The sequence below is a fragment of the Betta splendens genome, chromosome 16 (genome assembly GCF_900634795.4).
Source record: "Betta splendens chromosome 16, fBetSpl5.4, whole genome shotgun sequence".
Classification (NCBI taxonomy): domain Eukaryota; kingdom Metazoa; phylum Chordata; class Actinopteri; order Anabantiformes; family Osphronemidae; genus Betta; species Betta splendens.
Genome location: NC_040896.2, coordinates 7,746,183 through 7,766,664, shown reverse-complemented (window position 1 = coordinate 7,766,664; position 20,482 = coordinate 7,746,183). Strand labels below are relative to the sequence as shown.

Below are 20,482 nucleotides of genomic sequence, written 5' to 3'. Positions count from 1 at the left end.
CCTGCATACGTATCATATAATGAGGTGGAAGATTATGAAGGAGAGGTTTCCCACTACGAAACTCTAATAGGAATTCCATTTTAAAAATGGCTTCATTTTGTGCCATTATTCCAGACGTGTTCCAACCAGGCCAGAGGCTCGAGTGCTTATTAAGAACGTTCGCCCTGAAACCACAAATGGAGCCCTTCAGCATAACGGGGACAAACGCTACAGAGCGCGCTAATCCTATCTGGCCAGAATCTGCTTGTAGACACTAGAAGTAACAATGAGCCAGACACGAGTCCTCCAAGTGTTTTCATCCCTCCCGGTTCACCAGAGGAGGCAGGCAGAGAAAGGGATGATAGCATTACTCACAATCCATTACCACTCCCTGGAGATGCTCTGCATACGCCGTGATGGAGGGAGGCTTTGGGTTTTGAGGGTGTTTGTTTGCTGGAGGGCCGGCGGTAAGGCAATATGAAACTTGATTATTCCTATTCAATAACTGTCTGCTGAGCATCCCGCGGAGACGTCGCAGGTTGCTGATTAGTTCGTCAAAATAATAGAAAGCTCTTGAATAGCCTTGTTAAGACGTCTACCTTTAAGTACAGAAGGCAGCCAAATCATTGTTCACACTGAAGCGCACCATAATGAGGGATTGACTGATGCTGAGGGATGTTCCTGTGCAGACTGCAGCAATATTTTAATCAAGTTTGTTTATTTTTTGAGGGCAGACAATATACAAAGTGCTGAAGTAACAATACATGAAGATATAATTTCTGATCATACAGACTATGTACATCCAGTATTTATACGAGGGCTCTGGTTTGTACAGTGAGCTTCTCTTTCCACCTCACCTACGGTCTCGGTTTCAGCGCCATCTGTTCCTCCTGCTGCAGTTTCGCTCCTTTTTAATCCATCTGTTGCCTCTCGAACCGTCCCCTCCCCACCTTCGCGCCCCCAGTACAGAATTTCACCGCAGAGCTTTGATGCGGACGCTCGCTGCAGCAGCGCGTTGAACAAAAGCCTCTCCTGAGCGGACCTCGTGGGCCGGACCCGGGTCCACGCGGTTCTTCAGTCAGGCAACAGAACCGGCATGAAGTGAAAACACGGGGCAGCGGAGCACATCACTGATGAACTGATGAGACAGGTTCTTGTTGAAAAATAATTATATGATACACCACATCTGACACACGAGAAACAAACGGTCAAAGGTTTGGATTTCTTATATACATTTACATCCGTTAAATATCAAAAGTCCCCAGTCTTCGTACGACACAAACGCTGGACGCTGATGAGTGGCCTCCAATCATCAGCTTCGTCTCTTCCTTCTGCCGGGGCTTCAGAGCCGACATCTGTGACAAGCCATTATCTGACATCGTGTTCCAGCTACGTAACGCTCGTATATAGTTACTTCAACACATCCATGCATGTCCATCAGGCCGATCCCACTTCAGCTCAAACTAAAGACTTTGGTAAACATCTGACAGGCTTCCAGGGAACGGGCGGTGAACGGGCTCCGGGCCGAACGCTGAATGAAACGCGTTTGTGTCCGACGCACAGCGGCCCCCTCGGCCCCCGCTGGGTCCTGGGTCCTGGGCCCGCTAGCCCAGGATGTCCAGGTACACGGGCGGGTTCTTGACCAGGTCTAGCAGGCGGCTGTGGATGTCCTTGATGACGGTCCTCTGCTGGGGCTCCCGCTGCCAGCAGCCCTGCATCAGCAGGTACACCTCCTTGGGGCAGGTGCGCGGCCGCTCCAGCTCCCGTCCCTGCGTGATGCATTCGATGGCCTGTTGAGGAATAGAGATCATTCTGCTTTAATGAGCCGTGGGCTCCGAGTGCATTCACCTGGTATTGTCACGCTTCATAATTCAGATTTTTTCTTTGCTCCTCACTTTCCTTTGTGCGCTGCATTGATTGCAGCAGCGCATTCAAAGCCTGACTATGGCGTGCGCTGTGAGTAAACATTATATTGTCACTTTTTTACCATGTAGACGCTTCAGGCTGAAAAAGCATGCCTGTTTTATGGATTTGGTTGCATCTGGAGGAGTTGGAGCCGAGCAGCAGTTTCATCTGCACGCTGACATGTTAGCTGTGCCACGTTTAGTCTGGTCACCTGCTAGAATTTGCTAAATAAACCTATAAGCAGAAGCTGAAACCAAAGTAAGAGCTAAACGCTAGAACCAAAACTGCAGCTTGAAGGTGAAATGTTTTTATTAAAGAAGAAATGAGTCCAGATGTGCAGATATGTGTCTGTTTGCAGAGGCCTCGTGACAAATGGGAGCAGCCAAAGTCTGAGTGACCTCCAGCTCCGACACTAATGGCTGCGGTGATTGATTGAGTTCACACGCTCTCGCCGCCCGCTGAATAAATCACTGTCGTGGATCAGAGAGCGGATTTTACGGTTCTCGCCCTCTGAAGGGCTGCTCTGCCGTCGTTAACCTCGGCCCGATCCGCTGAACACAAGAGGCCTGTCGCCGCCCGACGTCCGGCCTCGCAGCCCAACAGAACGGCTCGGAGCAGCTGCCCCAAAATGGCCGCCGTTGCCACTTTATGTCGGGATGATTCACCTCCACCGCCCGCTTGGGCAACATGATAATTTCACCTGTCCCTCATTGGCCGAGACAGATTAGGTTAACGAGGTTAGAGCTTATTGGCCTGGGGCAAAAATGAAAGCCAATGAGATTAGAATCGAGTGCAAGGGAAAATGATCTACCCTTCTGTTGAAAGGAGAGAGCCTTGGGCCTGTAATAGCACTGCTGTGGTCACAATGGAGTCCCACTTCTTGGTGCTTGAGTTGAAAGGGCTAGACTGGACCGCCGTTAATTACTATGAACTTATTGATCGGCTTCAGACTCCAGAGCAGTGGAAAACTTATAGACGCTTGGAAGGCTGTGCGATATGTGAATGCAGGTGGTGGAGGTTTGGATCCTTCAGGAAAAGAAGTGATACCCAAAGTAAAGAAGGCGCTTTGCATTAAGTCAGACTTGGGAACCTCCAGGGTTTTAACGCAGCTTTGTGTTAAACACAGCGTGCATCGCTGTCTGCTGAATGCCCACGGTTCTGGACTCACCTCGCTGTTGGACAGCTGGTACCAGGGCTGCTTTCCGTAGGTGAAGATCTCCCAGAGGACCACGCCGAAGCTCCAGATGTCGCTCTCCGTGGTGAACTTCCTGTACATGATGCTCTCTGGAGGCATCCAGCGGATGGGCAGCATCGTGCGTCCGCCCACCTGAGCAGCAAAGCAAGTCACTCACTGACTCCACGCGAAAAGTGGCAAATGAATGCGCACAGGAATGCACAGCGCTTCATCATCCGTGCACAAAGACCATGTCACACTAAATGTCCCTGTTAACAGAAATCTGTAGTAATCAGGAGATTGTCCTTGAATTCCTGAACTCTCTACAGTATTTACAGTAATGTGGACACTTTCTGTGCAACAAACGTACAACATCCACTCAGAACGTTTTACAGAATGAAAACCCCGAGGATGTAAACGTTGAAAGCGTCTGAGCAGCACCCACCCGGTAGTAGTCTGTGCTGTAGATGTCCCGCGACATGCCGAAGTCCCCGATCTTCACCACCAGGCCCTCGCCCACCAGGCAGTTGCGCGTGGCCAGGTCGCGGTGGACGAAGTGCAGCGAGGCCAGGTAGACCATGCCTGAGGCGATCTGAGCGGCGATGTGCAGCATCTGGGGCAGCGTGAGCTGGCCCAGCGGGGGCAGCGTGGACTCCTCCAGGATGCGAGCGTCGGGACCGTGGGCTCTGAGGACGTCACAGGTTTCAGTTTTTACAGTTACGGTTCATTTAGTGTACGTCCATTAGGTTTGTTGATTCTGAGAGGCTCATTGCGGTTGAGAGGATGTAAAAATGAAATTCTCAGAGTTCAGTAATGGTTTAAAAGACAAAACTTCAGTTATTTTAGTTTTCTCACTTGAATATTGAAACAAAACTGTGTTTGTTGGTCAAAAGCCCAATAGGTGAACTGCAGTTGGAGGAAAATATTTTCTCTACTGCCTCATTTGAACTCAAATGGGACCAGCTTCACATCCTGAAGAAGGGAAACAGGTGCTGCCATTGGCTCCTCCTCCGTCCTTCTTGGTTTTCAGGACTTCGGTAACTGTGGCGTAAACCTTGGTTGACCTGAAGGACGGTCCTCACCAGGCAATCAGCAGATTGAACATCTCTGCCATTTATGATCTCCTGAGACCATTACAGCCATGGTCAGTGTGACCACACCATGATTAGGCCAGTTAACGACGGTGCTTAACAGAAAACATGAGGCTTGAGGCAAAAGACCTACAATTAATTTGCAATAATGTAATTGAGAGATGCAGAGCACATTGACTCTCGGTTGTTCTTGTGGATCATAAACACCCACTCTCACATCCAACTCCAGCCTAAATGAGCAAATCACAGATGATGCGTCTCCATCCATCCTCATTTCTCTCCTCTGCACTTTGTCCCCTCCTCACAAAGGAAGTTGTCCATGCAGTCACTATTAGTTTAGCAGGCAGGTGGCGGGTGGGAAAGCAGCTGCATCGTGGGGGCCCTCAGACGTTTCACCCGTTCTGTCTGCTGGAAATGCGATTTCCATCCCCGCGAACACGTATCTTGAGCTGAGTGTGTCTCTGTGGCTCCGCTCCTCGTATGAGTCCTGTGGAGGACACCTGGCAGACGCGCGGCCTCATCCTTCAGCTCCTCCACAGGTTTCTAGACGCGGATGCTCTCAAAGTGCAGTTCAAACGCTTAGAGCGTCCTCCTCTCATCATTATGAGCTGACTGGCTGCAGGACGGAACCCATTCAGGTCGGTTCTCATTAGTTCAGCACAGTTCATGGGCGTTTGTGCTGTATTTAACATGCGCACTAGTATTTAAAGAACATTCTGCGTGATGCTGATCTGTTTTGTGAAGACGCCTCTTATTTGCCCTGTGTCTTGACATGATGAGAAAAAAATTCATACTAAATTTGAGGCCTGTGTAAGAAGCACTAAGATTCTCTGACTGCGTGATTCACTGCTGTTAAGGGAAAACATTATTACACATAAAATTAGCTTCTTGACCCAAACAATTAATACTAAGTAAATCATTATCGAACAATTATTTGCTGAAAGTAAAAGTAAAAATATAATATTATTCAATGGATCTAATTCTTATGTCTTGGTTCACACCTAAATGCGAGTCCTTGTTAGTTACTGTTTCTGCTGACAGCGACACAGGCTTATCTGCAGCCACACAAGTACTCGCTCCACTCACCGGAGGAAGCGGTTGAGGTCTCCGTGCCTCATGTATTCAAACACCATGGCCAGCGGCTCTCCATCGGTGCACACGCCGTAGAAGCGCACGATGTGCTGGTGCTGGAGCACCGTCAGCAGCTCTGCCTCCCTCTGGAAGTCCTGCCGGGTCGACTCGTTGGCGTCCTTCAGAGTCTGCAACCAAAAAAAAGAGTCTGCAACCAAGCAATGCACGGCTAAACACGGGCGTTCAACTAAAAGCATCAGACCATCGCTTCCTGCACCCACAATTCCTTGCTCCTCAGCCTCTCGCCGTGACATGAGTGATGATAAAAGCCAAGCTCTGATTAATGGGATGATAAAGAGGTGGTTCGCATTAACCTTTGGTAACGTGATCGCTGCAACAAACACAGCTCACTCTGGAACCGCAGTCTCAGCCGGTAGTTTGTCCAGTTTGATGTGAAGCCTCATGCTCCAACAAAGAAGCTGCTCGCTCCTCTTTCAGCCAGACATCCTTTTCTTACAGTAATGAATGGGACTCACCTTGATGGCCACCAGCATCTTGTCGCTGTCTGGGCTGAGGTTGGCGCACTCTGCCAGGTAGACTTTACCAAAGGCTCCTTCACCCAGCTCCCACTTCAGCACGATGTCCTGCCGCTTGATGTGCTGCACACCTGATCGTAAAACACAGGGATCGCTTCAAATGCAGCAAATGCAGACGATTTGATGGAGGTTTCACTAAAAGCTGGACACAACCGTTAAACATGTAAACCTACACATGTCTTTGTCCTTGATGATGCCACAGAAGTACTGTGGGTTCTCCACAAAGCTGGACAAGCCAGAGTCCTCGTCCGAGGACGGGGGGCTGGTTCCAAAGTTCATGAAGCGAAGCGACACAGCCAGGTCGTCCTCTGTGCCCAAAACTGATGAACCTAATGAGAGCGGGCGGATGCAAACAGAAAAGGAGAAGTGGGTGATATGCAACATCTAATCAGTCTCCAATCACTTGTGATTGTGGCCATCAGAAGAAGCAATCGAGAACCTATTTTTCCTGGTTGTGGACTCGACAGTCTCCACCACCAACTTAGTTTCACATTTATTGGTGCCATGGTGACAGAGGATGACAAGCTGTAATAATCACCATCATCAACCGTGGGGCACTCACGGAAAAAATGCCCATATAGAAAGTGTGAACGGTTACTAACCGCTGACTATGCTGCATATTAGCCGAACAAGAGGGGCCCAAATTGTAAAGCTACTCTGCAAGGCAAACCACAGAACCCCCAGAGTCCGAGACGGTGGAAAATGGAACAACAAAGAGAGAGCTCGGAGGCAATAGAGGGAAGGAAACAGGGAGCAGGGTCCACTTAGGCAATCAGGCCCACTTAGGCACTCTGAGAGTGAGACGGGTGTGTGTGTGTGTGTGTGTGTGTGTGTGTGTGTGTGTGTGTGTGTGTGTGTGTGTGTGTGTGTCTGTGTGTGTGTGTGTGTCTGTGTCTGTGTGTGTCTGTGTGTGTGTGTGTGTGTGTGTGTGTGTGAGTGTGTGTTGGGGGGGTCCAAGCACGTCCACGGTAGCTGTTCCTCTATCCACCCTGCTTCTTTAATGGCCTTCGCCACGTGGCCGAGGCTGTTCACGCAATAATTAAGGCGTTTTAGCCGGAGTGACACAGTGTGTGAAAAGTTACAGCTCAGTGGAAGTCCTGTATTAGTGCCTTTCTCCTATGCATTACCTTTGAGAGCGTGACAGAGCCATAGGCGATTTAAAGCAGGCATTTGATTAGAGCTCATTCCCGTTCGCATTCAGTTCTCAACCGAGTCAGAGTCACGTTCACATAAAAGCTACAGCGTCAGGTTGAATGAATATTTTTCTTCCTCATATTAATGTTGTAATTATTTCAAGAAATTTTTTTTATATAAGACAAGGAGTCTCAGCATAATTTGGTGCCTGGTTCTGACAAAAAAGTTAAAGATAATGAGCTCGGTGAGTTTAAAATAAATCTCTACAAACACGGTCTTTCTATTTTATTCAGCTGAATGAACACAATAAACGCCTCAGAGGAGCGGCAGGACTTTTTCAGCTCTGTATGAACTCAACGCCACGTGTAGGAAAATGAAAGGACTCACGGTGAATGCCAAACTTGGAGCGCTGGCCGCACTTGTTGATGACCAAAACCATGATGAGGAGAAAGGTGCAGGCGAACACCGCGAGGCCCACGGCCACAGACACCTGTTCAAACAGAGGCAGGTTCGGATCAGCACCGGCGCCGGCGCCGCGTGAGCGCTGCGCTGGGAACAACCACGTACCACAAACACTCGACTCTCCGGGTTCTCGGTGACGTCCAGGTCTGATTTGTTTGTGGGAACTGAAAGGCAGAAAGAGACGTTGTTGAAGGGACTGGAGGTCACATCATGGATGTGTGTTTGTGAGAAGGAGTCGACCAGAGACTCACCTGGATCCACATCGAGGACTGACATGTGGGAAGTGAGAAGACAAACATTTATGAGGGCGATCAAACAGACACACGGAAAGGCTGATGGAGGATTCTAAAAGTCCAGTTACATGTTTATTACCAGGCTGCTGATGAACAGAACTAGAACTGGTTCATTACTGAGGTTAATCACGCAATTAGGTTAATTATATTCATTTGTAACATTTAGTTTTTTGTAAAGACGGGTTAGATTTTTAGCATTGTGTTTTTCAAATGAGAAACCTGAGCCTGATTTCTGTTCAGCTGAAAAACCTAGTTATGACTATAAAACTGGGTCAAATATGTTTTTTATAGTAAAGAATACAAATTCAGAGTTCTCCATCTCCATTAATGGAGCAGTAACAAATCACTTGTAGCTTCTCAAATCACCACTTCAATAAAAACACTAATGTTTAATTAAATAATAATCTGCCTTTTTAGATTAATTAATATTCTGCCTCTCAGCAGCTGATTGAGGTTTAATCAGGAAAGGCTCATTAGGGAATGATCAGTCCATCAAAAATCAATCGGCATCATGTTTCATTAACTTTTAATCTTATTTGATGGCGAGTTCTTCAGAAACTGCAGGTATTGGTTGGTTAAGTCCTTGTTAGTTGTTCTGTACTCTGATTTCTGATTTTTTTTTATGTTAAAATATAAAATATTCGTAAAGATTCTTTTTGGACTCTAAATACAACATTCTGCTGTTACAAAACAAAGTCAGGACTGACCGGGAATGATCCCCTCGGGATCGTAGGGTTCGAAGGGGTTGTCCATGAACATGCCGTAGGCGGTGGCCACGTCGCGTCCCAGTCTGTTCTCCACAATCAGGGTGTAGTTGCCGTTGTTGATGTGCGTGGGCTTGTTGAGGAAGAGGCACCCGTGTTTCACCGAGCCGTCGCTGGAGTCGGTGATGAGCTGGGTGTACGTGTAGGTGTTCTCCTTCAGCCTCCGGCCGTTGTACATCCAGGTGATGCTGGGGTCGGGATTCCCATCCACGGCGAAGGGGAAGCACCAGTGGTGCTGCGGTACAGCGTCCCTCAGGAAGAGGATTCTCACCGGAACTGGTGGGAGAGGACGGAGTTGGGGGTTCAGGCGGTGTTGGTGCGAAGGAGCTGGAGGTGAAGCTACGTTCCCAAACGGAGGCTGCTAATCTGAAAAACAGGCTCCCTGCAAGTTTCCACGAATCAATGCGCTCCATCTCTGCAAACCTGCGCTGACCTGCTATGAATAATGAATCCTGGTCCTCGTCGTGCCCCCGACCACAAAAGCTACCTGGAAGCGCAGCTGGACGCCAAGTTACAGGAAATGGGCCGGTTTAGATCGAAGACGACTCTGAAGTGCAGAGACCCCTGGCTCTGTTCAGGCTGCTCTGCTGCTCTTAACCCATGACCCAGCCTCAGGAAGTGCTGCGCTCGGGGATGCTGAGCCATTTGTCTCATGGCGTGGGGCTGGAACGCTGAGGGAAATGAATGCTTTCTATTGCATTTCACTAATCATCAGCGGCGGCCGTCTCTAATCTCACACAGCTATTCAAAAAGGCCTAGAATTATGTTCAATGAGCCTGTTGGTTGTGAGACCTCACGGCAGAGTGCGGACATTTAGCGCTTTAACGCTGCACACAGATGCCTCCTGGCATCAGGCCGAGCGGCTTCATCAGAACCTATAGGTGGAATTCACCTTTAAAAGTTGGAAAACAATGACCCTGCAAAAAACACAATTCAGAAAAGCTCTTTCACGAAAAGGAAGCCGCATGAAGTAACGTGAATCAATGGCAGAGAGCCACTCAGCAGTAAACACCCACTGTTCAGGGAGGTAATTAAGAGTAATTAAAGGGCTGGCGGTTAACGAGTGTCCGTCCACCAGGGGGGCTGATGTTGATAGATTAGCTGCACTAACGCATTTACAGGCTGCCAATCACTGCAGATGAAGCCGTTTTCCGGCGTGGGAGGGAACGGTCCATTAGCACGGGCTCAAATCAGATCTTAGCGCGGGTTATCAGCCCCATTTTCCTCCTGCTCATTATGTGTCCCTCGATGCTCGTGCATTTGGCCCAGCTGATTGGCGCCCCTGCTCTTTTTGGCTTTATTTTCGAAGGAGTGTCACTGAGTTGCTGATATATGATCTTGTTTGGGCAGCAGTCGCTGTAATGTACCACTAATGCATCCGACGGCGTTTTCTGGGCGGCCGCCGGGTGCTGTCATTCCTTAGTGGTCCTCAAAATTCAGATGCACTAATGCATCTCAAAAACAACAGCAAACCTCCTGGGCCGAGCTGCAGCTGTAATTTGGAAGCAGCGCGTATAAGAAGCCAAAGAGTTCTTTAAGAGTTGGCGCGGCTTTGTCCGCTCATTGTGTCCCTGCATGAAATGGCAAGCCATACCTGCAGCACTTCACTCGTATTATTTTAACACTTCTCACCAGCCGACAGAGTGAGTGGCAGATGACAGAGAGCTCCATTAGAAGCATGGTGGGTCCATACTCGTATTTGTAGAAGGGGCATTTAAAAGAAATCAGCGCGATGCATTTTCCTTTTCTCTGGCTGTCCACCCTGCCTGCACTAGAAAAATGGCCCCAGTGTGCTCTCGCCCTAACCTCCATTAAGGCCGGCGACTCGTATTGAGCCTGTGCGCTTTCAGGAGTGTTGTTTTATTTTGCAGGCACTTACACTCGATGTCCAATTGCACCATCTCCTCCCCGGGCCCGGCTTGGTTCTCCGCCTCGCAAGTCAGGTTGTGCAGGTTGTCTTTGGAGGAAACGTTGCTGAGGTGAAGGACCACCTCCAGCGCGGAGCCCCACACGTGCTCCTGCGGCGGCCAGCGGTGCACACAGAGCAGGGAGGTTAACGCAGCCGGGTCACAGCATGTATGGATCACTCAGAGGTGCACAGGTTAGCGGGCTGGAACGGGTCCAGCTTAAAGCCGCAGTTAAATCACAGCTGAGTCAAAGAAAGGGGTCAATTCCCAAGAAATGCAATAAATGGGAGATCTGTCAGGAGCAAATAGACCTGAAGGCCATGAGAGATGCTAGGTCCACTAGCTCGGCCTCCTCTGTATGTGAATCCTGTACCTGGGTGAGGAAGGGGGAGTGCAGCTCGTCAGTTCGCCACCTCACACTGGGAGTAGGACTTCCTGTCACGTGACACTCAAACGTCAGGTTGCCGCCTTCTTGAATCTTGTCTTTGGAGGCCACGATCGTCACCTCAGGCAGAGCTGACGGATGCAGAGCAGACGGAACGTGAGGCTGAGGCCGCGCTGAGCCGTTCACGCGCAAAAACTCTCTCTTATATGTTTCCTGGCAACAGGAGGTGTATGTGATTAACAAGCGTCAGGCAGGTGCTTCCCAGCATTAAGTGCAGCTGCTTGTTAAAGGCTTTAAACAGAGGAGGAAGACCTCTAAATATAGATTAATGTGAAAAAAAATGTAGTCAGATACAGAAACAAGGTTTAGTCAAGTTTTGTAAGAGACCAAATACAAGTTGTCCCAGTGGGTTGAAATAAGCCACTTGCCCTGAGCATCCAGTGGAAGTAAAAGCCGTGGGTGAATTCACGTATCAGAATAAAAGCTGCACTCACTGCAGTTGTCGATCACCAGCGAGTCCAGGAGGACTCTCTCTCCGTCTGAGACGCAGGACATGTGCGCGTCCAGGTCGCCGCGCTCACTGCGCCGCCACAGCTGCAGCCAGTGGAGCTCACAGGAGCAGATGAGGGGGTTTGGGCTCAAAACCCTGAGAACAGGAAAGAACCCAAGAAACACGTTCAGCACCAAACAAGCTGAGAACCGTTTAGATGACAGTATGAAAACACACCATGACCCCTGAGATTTGAAGCTTTCACACCAGCTCCCTTTAATAAGGCTTATGTTTCTCTTCCACTTTGAAAAGAAAAGATCTGTCACCTGTGGATTAACCTCAGAGAGAACGACAATGTCCCATCAGAATCTCCTCTGCACTTCTGTATTCTACCACTTTTATTAAAATGTTAGTGTGTAAAACCTCGAGCTGCAGCATCTGCTGCTACCGTCTCTTCAGTTCAACTCGACTGTGGCTGAGCTCAGACATGAAGCTCGACACATCAGGAAGTTAGAAACGCAGAGATGACGCAGAGCTCACTGCCCAGTTCAGTGTGTGCAGACCACAGCTCCCAGTACAGCTCAACCACTTAAAGTCAAACCGCACCAGAGACACTGACTTTAGGTTAAAACATTAAGCAGGTGGATGTTAATTAGGACCAATGAAAGGTGCATAAAACCCAGTAAGGACTTGGGAACAGGCGCTGATCAGGAGCGTCCGTCCTGCAGACGTTCTAAGTCCACAGGCTCCAGATCTGCCCATTAAAACTTGCCCCACAGCTGATACTTTGAACTTTTAATTAGGCTCCTCCTGTTTACAGGCAGCGTGATCAGCACCACAGGCTCCAAGCGCTCAGCCAACCTAACGGCGCCGTATCCTCCTCAGGCTCATAGAGACTCACAGGTTGAGCAGCGGCAGAAAATGAAACACCCTCCAGGAAACGTGCTCCAGAACATTTGATGCCAGATTCCTGCAAAAAGGCAAAAAGACACAAGGTTAATTTAACACATGGAGCAGCGGCATAAAGCCAATGAGATGCTTTCAGACTTAGGCGATAAACAAAATAATGCAATGCTTTTTTCACGTTTTGTCTCATTTGAAGAACAAAACAACGCGCAGATGCTCTGAATCACTCTGAGTGGAAATTGTTAACACATTCAAATGGATTCTGATAAATCAACTCGACGAGACTTTCACACCAGCCAGAACCTCACTGACAAACGTGCAGCTCGCCGTAGCGTTAGATCAGCGCTCAGACACTGGGAGACTGGGCTCCATGAGGACAGACACAGGACGAGGCTCCGTGGTGCTGCTGGGGAAACTGGGAGCTCTGGCTGAATTAAATCTGGTGCAGTTATTGCACGTTATAGCGTTTGCACACGCGCCCTAAGACGACCGTGTCATTTATCCACGTGCCTCAGGTTGTTGCTTTGCTGCACTCTGATCTGGGCCGTGTCACATTTCTGGGTGAAACCGTACCATTGAGCCCCTCAGCTGAACTGACAGCTCGAATGCAGCCACTGCCACTGTTGAGGACTCACCTCTTCCACAACGTGCTGCACGAGACCATTTTCTTCTGTGATGTAAATATTGATTCGACCTTTCAAAATAAAAGTTTTGAAGGAATGTTTGTAATATTGATGCTGTGCTTCGCCACCACTAAAATATTATCGCCTCATCTCAAATGATCCTCTGGAACCAGGCTGTAAGTAAAGCTCCCTCTGAAGACGACAAGAAGCCACACTGGGGAGCGAATGCGTGGAAACCAATACATATTCACTCTGGCAGGGCCAAGGGTTCAATTATTTGTTTTCCTTGCTCCCAAAAGTTCATGTCAGTTGGGTTAACCGTTGGGCTTATCCATTACCAGCTCGATGCCTCTCTGGGCCCACGGGGGAGATCCGAGACGGGAATAGCAGCTCATGCTTAGACCTGGATGCGTTTGTATGAAAGATGATGAAAACGAGAGCAGAAGCCGGCGTAGCCTCAGCCTCAGCATCACATGTGTCCCACACAAGCCCTGTGCTCCACCCAAGCCAGCGTCCACCGTCTCCCCACGGTGGAGTATTGATTAAGTGATAATGGACCCTTAGTGGAGTGTATTTATTATGCATCAGTTGTCAATAATCTGCCAAAGTGAGCGAGTAAAAGGTGACTGTTGGACGTCTTCTCCAGTTTCTCGAGCACACTCCGCCTACAGCCGCTGACCCCCCCCTCCTCCCCACCCCCACTCCGTCTCTGGGCTCAAAACCCAACCGTGTTTCAGGGAAACATGTCACATATGCTGTGGACATGGAGCTGATAAGGCTCAGCTACTGAAGAACACACGCGCGATGGTTCCAGGCGATAACGGCGGTGAAGACAAGCTGTTCAACAACACTGATTCTCACAATAATGGCTTAATGTATGATCATCATCACACAGTCTGCTTTGCTGTGGATGAGTAAAGCGCTGAGTCATGAGGTGGGACCTGTGATTGACAGGGACAAACAGCTGACTGACCCATTCCCACATCAGAACATGACGCTGTGAAGTCGATCCGTTGTCATGGACGGGGACACTTACACGTACTGGAGCTTCAGGTTGTATTGGAAGGCAGTGGCAGCGATGAGCCTCAGCTTACAGGAGGTGACGGTGCTGGAAAGTTCATTAGAGATGTTCAGCCTGACTCATTTATAGAAGCAGGGATGCAGTTACACACCATGAAGCACTAACAGAGATGACCAAAGAGGTCTAAACTGGCTACGGTTACAAAAGATGAGCAGAGGAGATGACGCGTTGCCATGGTGACCTCTCTGCTTCTGCTTTCATACAGCTGGTTTTTGAAGGGTGGACGAGGAACAATTGGTAGCCATTAACACTAACAATTAACCTAATGAGGCTTAATAACTGAATAGAGCTGTCAGTATCTGGGATGACAGTGACCACCGCTCACCATGCAACTCCTGCGTTCATCTGAACTAAGCTCTCCTTAAGCTGTTATAACAGTGAACTTGACAATCGCAGCAGCAGTGGAGGGGCTGAACATGAGTGAGGAGAGAAGCGTTACTTACAGGTTCTTCAGCTCTCTGTAGTTAACCAGATCAAACTCTGTGATGTTCTCCAGTCCTGTCTGGTTCTCTATGTAGCTGGAACAACAACCGAAGGGAGGATGGTAGAGAGAGAGAGAGGGAAGAGAGAGAGAGATGCAAGGTAAATACACATATAGGTACATTTGGCCTTCAGTCTTTCATCATGTAGCCAGAGGCTTAATGAAAATAATAAAACGCAGACAAAACAGGACGACAAACAAAAACCATTTCCTCACCAGCGATAAAGAGCTTTTTTGTTTATCTCTGGTGAATTCCAACTTTTGGAGACATGACAGTTGAAAGAGAACAAAAGAGAACAAAAAAATGATTTGCCATTTCAAAAAGGGCAAAACCACAAAAATAAAGAACAAAAGAGGAACAGCTCTCCATATTTTTAACAGAGAAATGCCATTGACGGGTACAATGCACACTCACCGCCATCAGCAGCAGACGAGGTGGAACAGAGTCACCTGCGTGACCTTTAAGTCAATACTCAGAAGCTAATTACTGGAATCATTAAAGAAGGGGGGCGCCGGAGCGGGGGGCCGACATCAACCAAACAAATAACAGCAGCCGAAACCAGCAGAGACCCACAAACCCCGGACCCGCGTCACGGCTTCCACCCGCTGCCCGTGAAAAGCAGGCCTCAGACGCGGATGGTGGGGTTCTTCTCAGACTTCCACTCTTCCAGACACGCGGGCATTGAGCTGTGGATCAGCACGGCGCCCGACGCAAGGACAGCTGGCTCCTTTCATTAGACGTCTGAATAGATGCTTGATCAAACCCACCAAGGATCTGAAGCAAATGCCCCGTTACCCACGAGAACGGAGCCCTCCCGACCCCTGAGTGTTCTTAGCATTTATCTCAGGAGGACACGGATTTAATATGTTTTTCTGAAAGGCTTACATCAACTGGATTCAAATACTGAATCAAAAGGACCTTGAGAAATTTTCATTAACTTAAAATTGCTCAAATAATAATTATCATAATAAAAGTAAGGCACATTATGATAATTATTATCAAAACAGTATTTTGTGGAAGCCGTCCTGAGGAACAATGAACAATGAATGTTGTCTGACAAACGTGGAGCTAATTAAAAGCTTGTACAAACTGAAAGAGTCTTAGTTCATAACATGTTCTGACTCACAACAGACTCTAAATGGATCCCAGTTTAGTAGAATCACAGATTTTTTTGGGTTTTGCTCCAGAGCCTACATTACCCATAAGGCCACTCGGCTGCCAACATTTCCTTTGGAGGCTCAAAAGCCGACAGGTGTGATGATCTCATCCGACTCGAACCTGCAGCTTCTGTTGGAGCTGAAGCTCGAGGCTCCAGCCTTGATGAAGCGAACTGCAGGCAACAGGCTGATCCAAAAGCCAAAGCGTCGTCCCTGAGATGCTTCGCCAGGTAAAGGTGCGCTCACGTGACGCACTCAGACTTTTGAATTTGTCCCATTTCTTTGCTTTAGACGCATTCGTATTCGTCTTCACTTCCAGGCTTCTTGGCTTCACTCTTTTAGAGCACATGGACCTTGGAATGTCAGGACAAGTAGCGTAGCTGCACTGTACAGCATTCATCAATGGAACGCCTAGCATTACGCTAGCTGTCCATTAAACTAAGGCTACCTGCTAACGTGGACGTGATGACAGCCACATCGGCGCGTGGCTTTGTTTCAGTCTCCAGTTTGTCAGCTGCAACACACAAACCTTTTTATTCAAGTCTGATTGACCCATACAGCAATAATGTGATTACAAGGCAGGTGGGCCCAGCATCGCCCACCGCCCTTACTTACTGGATTGAGCCGACTGGGTTGTATATCATCTATTGTTCCCGGGTGGGGGCATTGACTGGCAATTCACAAAATTGAATTTATAGCTGAGCCATGATGAATTTCAGGCCCACAGCTAATGGCTCCTTGTTTGTTGCGTGTGTCGGTGTGCTGCGTTCCCCGGCACCGCCGCTACACTGAAGTGTTGTTGTTTGTTGGCATGTAGCGCGCCACGGTCGACAGGCGCCGAGAAAGGCCCCCTCACTTATTGATTGAATGGTTCGGGGAGAATGTCAAGACTCGCCTTCGCTTCCATGAAACGCGTTTAGCTGCAGGTACAAGAAAATACCTCTGAGGTAAAAGGGAGCAGAGAGGGAAGGAAGCCGAGGAAGCGGTGGAGGAGGAGAGCGGGTGGAGGCGAATAGAGGCAGAAAGTGGCAGTAAATTGACTTGCTTCACCAAAATAGCGTCTCACAAATGTAGTTCCTTCTTAACAAGTGCTAATTGCTCGGATCTGGGGACAGGAACAAAGAGAGAACAGCGTGGTGGTGCAGAGAGTGACATTTAGTTTTCCATGCTGGAGCTGATGGTGGGTTGCGTAATAATACAGCAGCCCTCTTTAAATCACAGGTGGTCAGTTTCTACTTCTTTTTCTATACAAAGTTTTAAAAAGCCACTGTTAAATAACAGTCATCTGCCGCAGACACGCTGCAGCTAAGTGAGAAGCCTGACTCCATCTGAGCAGAAACTCTCAGCGCTGGAATTTTATTCCAACATATTCCCCTCACGGCTTTTCTATTAATAAATGTGTTGGTGTCTTATGGCGACAAGCGTCTCACCGGCTTCTAAAGCACCTGGGGAACAAGATGAGTGAACACCATCAGCCATGTTTCTCATTTCTTCTATTAGGCGGCTGAACTCCAAGCGCGGAACAATAAAAGGGTCAGAGTAACCTCAGCGCTATGATCAGCGGATGATTCATCAACCGCAGAATTTCCATCCATTCCAAAGTGGAAAAATATTTTGTGCAGCAGTAACAAAGCTCAGAATGAAGGATGTGAGGTTCAGTAAACCTGAAGTCTGAAACACACACTGAAACTGACCTTCGATGTTTAATTTCTACATTAAACAAAAGACACAACTTTTACTTTTGTTTTAATGCAGAGCGATGCTAAGCTAGCAGCAGCGCAGCGTTCCTTCTGTTTGAACAAACCTGTAGTCGTGTGCTTTTCCCACCGACGCTGCTCAGAGCGTGAGGCCACTGAGTGACACATATCAGTTCCTGACGCGCTGCCATCTTTTGTCGCTGCCAATCTGTGATTGATTTCCAATAACCAACGTGAGTAAAGCACAGACAAATGAAGGCGTCTCAGATTTTCTGCTGGAACCGGCCAAACTTTTGCAGCATATAAACCGAGGCTGTGCTAATGTAACGAGGAATAAAGCAGCCTCGCCGTTGCTTTGAACGTTGCTCTTTGTGGGTTTGGTCCCAAAATCAATCAGACAAACACACTGCGACCTCTGATGAGGACAAACGCTACTGAGCAAAGAACAAATGACGTAACAAATTCATGCAACTAAAAACAAACACGGTTTGGAACCATTCCTTCCACAGAACGGTTCATCCTCCATTTAACGTCACAAACATCATCAGTGAGTAAAAGCTCGTAAACGGCCCCACTAAACCCAAACATCTGCCCCGACACAACTTCAGCTCCATAAAGAGTGAGGAGGAAAACACAAACACAGAACATCCCGTTCGGCCAAGCACCAGCATCAAAGCATGTGAGCCGCGCACTGGAAGCACATGGCGACAGCTCAGACTCACATCTCCGTCATGTTCTCGCTGTCCTGCGCCGCCAGCGTGGGGACGCTGCTGATGCTGTCGGTTTCCGTGCACAGCAGCGTGGCGAAGGAGCAGCGGCAGGCGGACGGGCAGATCCCCAGCGTGTGCGTCGGGGCCGGGTTGATCAGGGCCAGAACCAGCGGTGGGAGCAGAGCCAGGGCCCCGAGAGCTCCCGCCATGATCTCGTCTGGACGCTGTGGACCTGGAGTCAGTGCGGCCGAGTGGACCCAGGGATCAGAGGTGGCTGTTGCTCTGTGACGGGACTGATCCCCAACTGCTCAGGGTCTGAGCAGAGCCACAGCTGTGCTGAGCAGCAGGAGGGGCCGGCAGGCAGGCAGAGGGGCCTCTGGGGACATGATGGTAGTGGGCTGCAGCCTCTCTGCTTCTCCCTCTCTCTTCCTCCTCTCCACAGCGAAGGGAGGGGCAGGATAACAGGGGCCGGAGTCACTAGACACCTCCGAAAGCAGCCGGGGCAGGAGGGAGGGGCCGCGCCTGTAGATTATGATGCGCATGAGACGGGATATGGTGATGGAGATCTAATCAGCCCCTCGGGTGAAAGGTCTGCTGCTCTGCAAACAGCGTGAGGTGCAAGAAGCCAAGAGGCCAGGGCTCAGCCGGATGCTGCTGCACGGACGCATGAAAGGGTGGAGAAATGCAGGGAGCAGCGTGGACTCCTCCACGTGAGGTCACGGGTTCTGCACCTGCTGCCGTTTGCCGTTTGTGTGGAGCCACATGGAGCCGCAGGGTTTTAACTGTGAGGGCGCCGTCCGTCTTCTGCTGCAGGCTGACGTCCCTCGCGCTGCAGCAGCAGCTGGACCGAAGTCGGCAGGACTTCATGTTCGCAGCTACAGCGAGCCGTCACGCTAACAGGTGTCTCACAGGGAAGAATGAACGTCCTCACTAATGGAAACCCATCAACGGGAAAGGCTGAAAGCACGACGTCATACAGCATCCACATCGAGACGGGACCTCTCCATCACCGGCCAGAGGAACCTGCACACACGTCACTGTCCATCACACATGCTCCTCAGATGAGAGCAGACGCTTCCTCCCCATGGGACCGACACTGAGCCCTGCCCCCATTTCTCTTAGTCACTCTGCATATGAGGAAGGTCACGGTGTCCCGACCACAATTACAGGCCATAAGCTGAATAGCCATTTTTGCTGCTGCCGTCAGGATTATCCTGTGGCTTAATTACTCTTCCTTTGACGCCCCTTGTTCTTGGCCTGAGCTCAGCAAATACTGGGGCGGCACAAGGCACTTATTCACAGGAGAAGCGCTTTAGAGCTCGTCGGACGGAGCGACGGGAGATGGAACCATGCAAATGGAGACAATTAGGATTAATTAGCTGGCAAAATAAACATGTGCAGTAAGTTTGTGGAGGTGAAATGTAAAGTTGAAACAGCTGTAGTGGACAGATGTGAAAGGAAGGACCTCCCTGGGCTCGTCAGTAATCAGTGATCCATAAAGTAAACGCCCACATCAGCCTCAGCCGACGAGACAGAGGATGGAATAACTGCTGCATTAGAGCCCAGGTCTGTTTGTATCGACAGCCTGAGCTGTGCAAACTATGCCCAAGGTCCAACAGCAGCGGAGAAGCAGTTGGAGGAATGTTGAATCAACTATTGCTCTAGAACAAAACTACCAGTGTGGTCTGTTCATGTCTCACCAGCGTCTTTATATTCAGTCTCACACTAAATAAATGAGTCTTTTTCCTGGTTATCAGTGGGAGCAGACTGACAGGTCCCACATTCCACTTGGCTCTGGGTCTTCTCCTTCTTCAGAGCTGTTCGCTCTGAAACTGATGAATCTCCATAAATGTGCGGAGGGTCATGGTGAGTTCTGATGGAACAATAACCAATCAAGTAATTCAGATTTACCACCCACAAACATCCTCCAGAGGCCTTTGTTAACTTCATATCGCAAACATCTGAAACAAAGCAGCCACTGAAGTTTATCTGCTTCAAACAATACAATATTATCAGACAAGAGTTTATTCAATGAGAAATATCCACGATTCCATCGCAACCTTTTTCAACTTGTGATAACGGCTGCTGACAGATGCTTACAGTGTTTTACTGTTGTTTCCTGCACCCTCTTCGTACTGGACTGGTTCTTTACCACGTCTTCCTCATTCGTCTCCACCTTCTGCTCGTTTCAATCACCACAATTAATTCAGCCGCAGCGTAGTTTCCTTCGAGCCGTGTGTCAATATTCAGCCTCACATCATTCGGACCTAGAGGCCGCTGGACAGATAATAATGACCCTGTTTCTGCTGGTATTTAATTAGATTACCTTTTTGTGGGTTGCGGTGATGGATGGCGGTAGAAGGCTTTAATTGTGACACTTGGCTTCTGCGTCAATCTCCTGCTGTCATGTGTAAGATAAGTGGGGGGGTGCACGCAGTCCCCGTAGCATCCTGTTCTGTGGACTTGAGCCGTGTCCGTCACATGCACCCAACTTCCTCTCCTTATCTTTGTGCTCCATGAACACAAGGCATAACCTGGTTAAATCACTATATACATTCAGATGACATGATAAGGC

At 49.0% G+C, this 20,482-nt stretch overlaps 1 protein-coding gene across 3 annotated transcripts; it reads right to left on the bottom strand.

Moving 5' to 3' along the window:
- Window positions 1-678: 678 nt before the first annotated feature.
- ntrk1 (neurotrophic tyrosine kinase, receptor, type 1) lies at window positions 679-18,259 on the bottom strand. 3 transcript variants are annotated; one of them, XM_029128729.3, is made up of 17 exons: window positions 17,920-18,254; window positions 14,305-14,379; window positions 13,817-13,888; window positions 12,153-12,221; window positions 11,256-11,407; window positions 10,750-10,892; window positions 10,349-10,487; window positions 8,413-8,745; window positions 7,664-7,681; window positions 7,518-7,576; window positions 7,338-7,440; window positions 5,990-6,145; window positions 5,757-5,887; window positions 5,236-5,408; window positions 3,504-3,744; window positions 3,053-3,211; window positions 679-1,769 (listed from the first exon to the last, which is right to left on the bottom strand). In XM_029128729.3, exons 1-17 carry the CDS (start codon window positions 18,114-18,116, stop codon window positions 1,584-1,586), a joined length of 2,406 nt encoding a protein of 801 aa, XP_028984562.1. In that variant the 5' UTR covers window positions 18,117-18,254; the 3' UTR covers window positions 679-1,583. The 3 variants fall into 3 exon arrangements, with proteins under 3 accessions (XP_028984562.1, XP_028984561.1, XP_028984563.1); XM_029128728.3 differs by having other exon boundaries at window positions 7,518-7,681; window positions 17,920-18,259; XM_029128730.3 differs by lacking the exon at window positions 7,664-7,681 and having other exon boundaries at window positions 17,920-18,256.
- Between the last annotated feature and the right edge of the window lie 2,223 nt (window positions 18,260-20,482).

Coding starts and splice junctions, on each gene's coding strand:
- ntrk1 (XM_029128728.3), bottom strand. CDS start 18,116: ATGGCGGGAGCTCTCGGGGCCCTGGCTCTGCTCCCACCGCTGGTTCTG. Junction 5,888..5,989: donor CATCAAGGACAAAGACATGT/GTAGGTTTACAT, acceptor TTTTACGATCAG/GTGTGCAGCACATCAAGCGG. Junction 5,409..5,756: donor AGATGCTGGTGGCCATCAAG/GTGAGTCCCATT, acceptor TTTTGGTTGCAG/ACTCTGAAGGACGCCAACGA.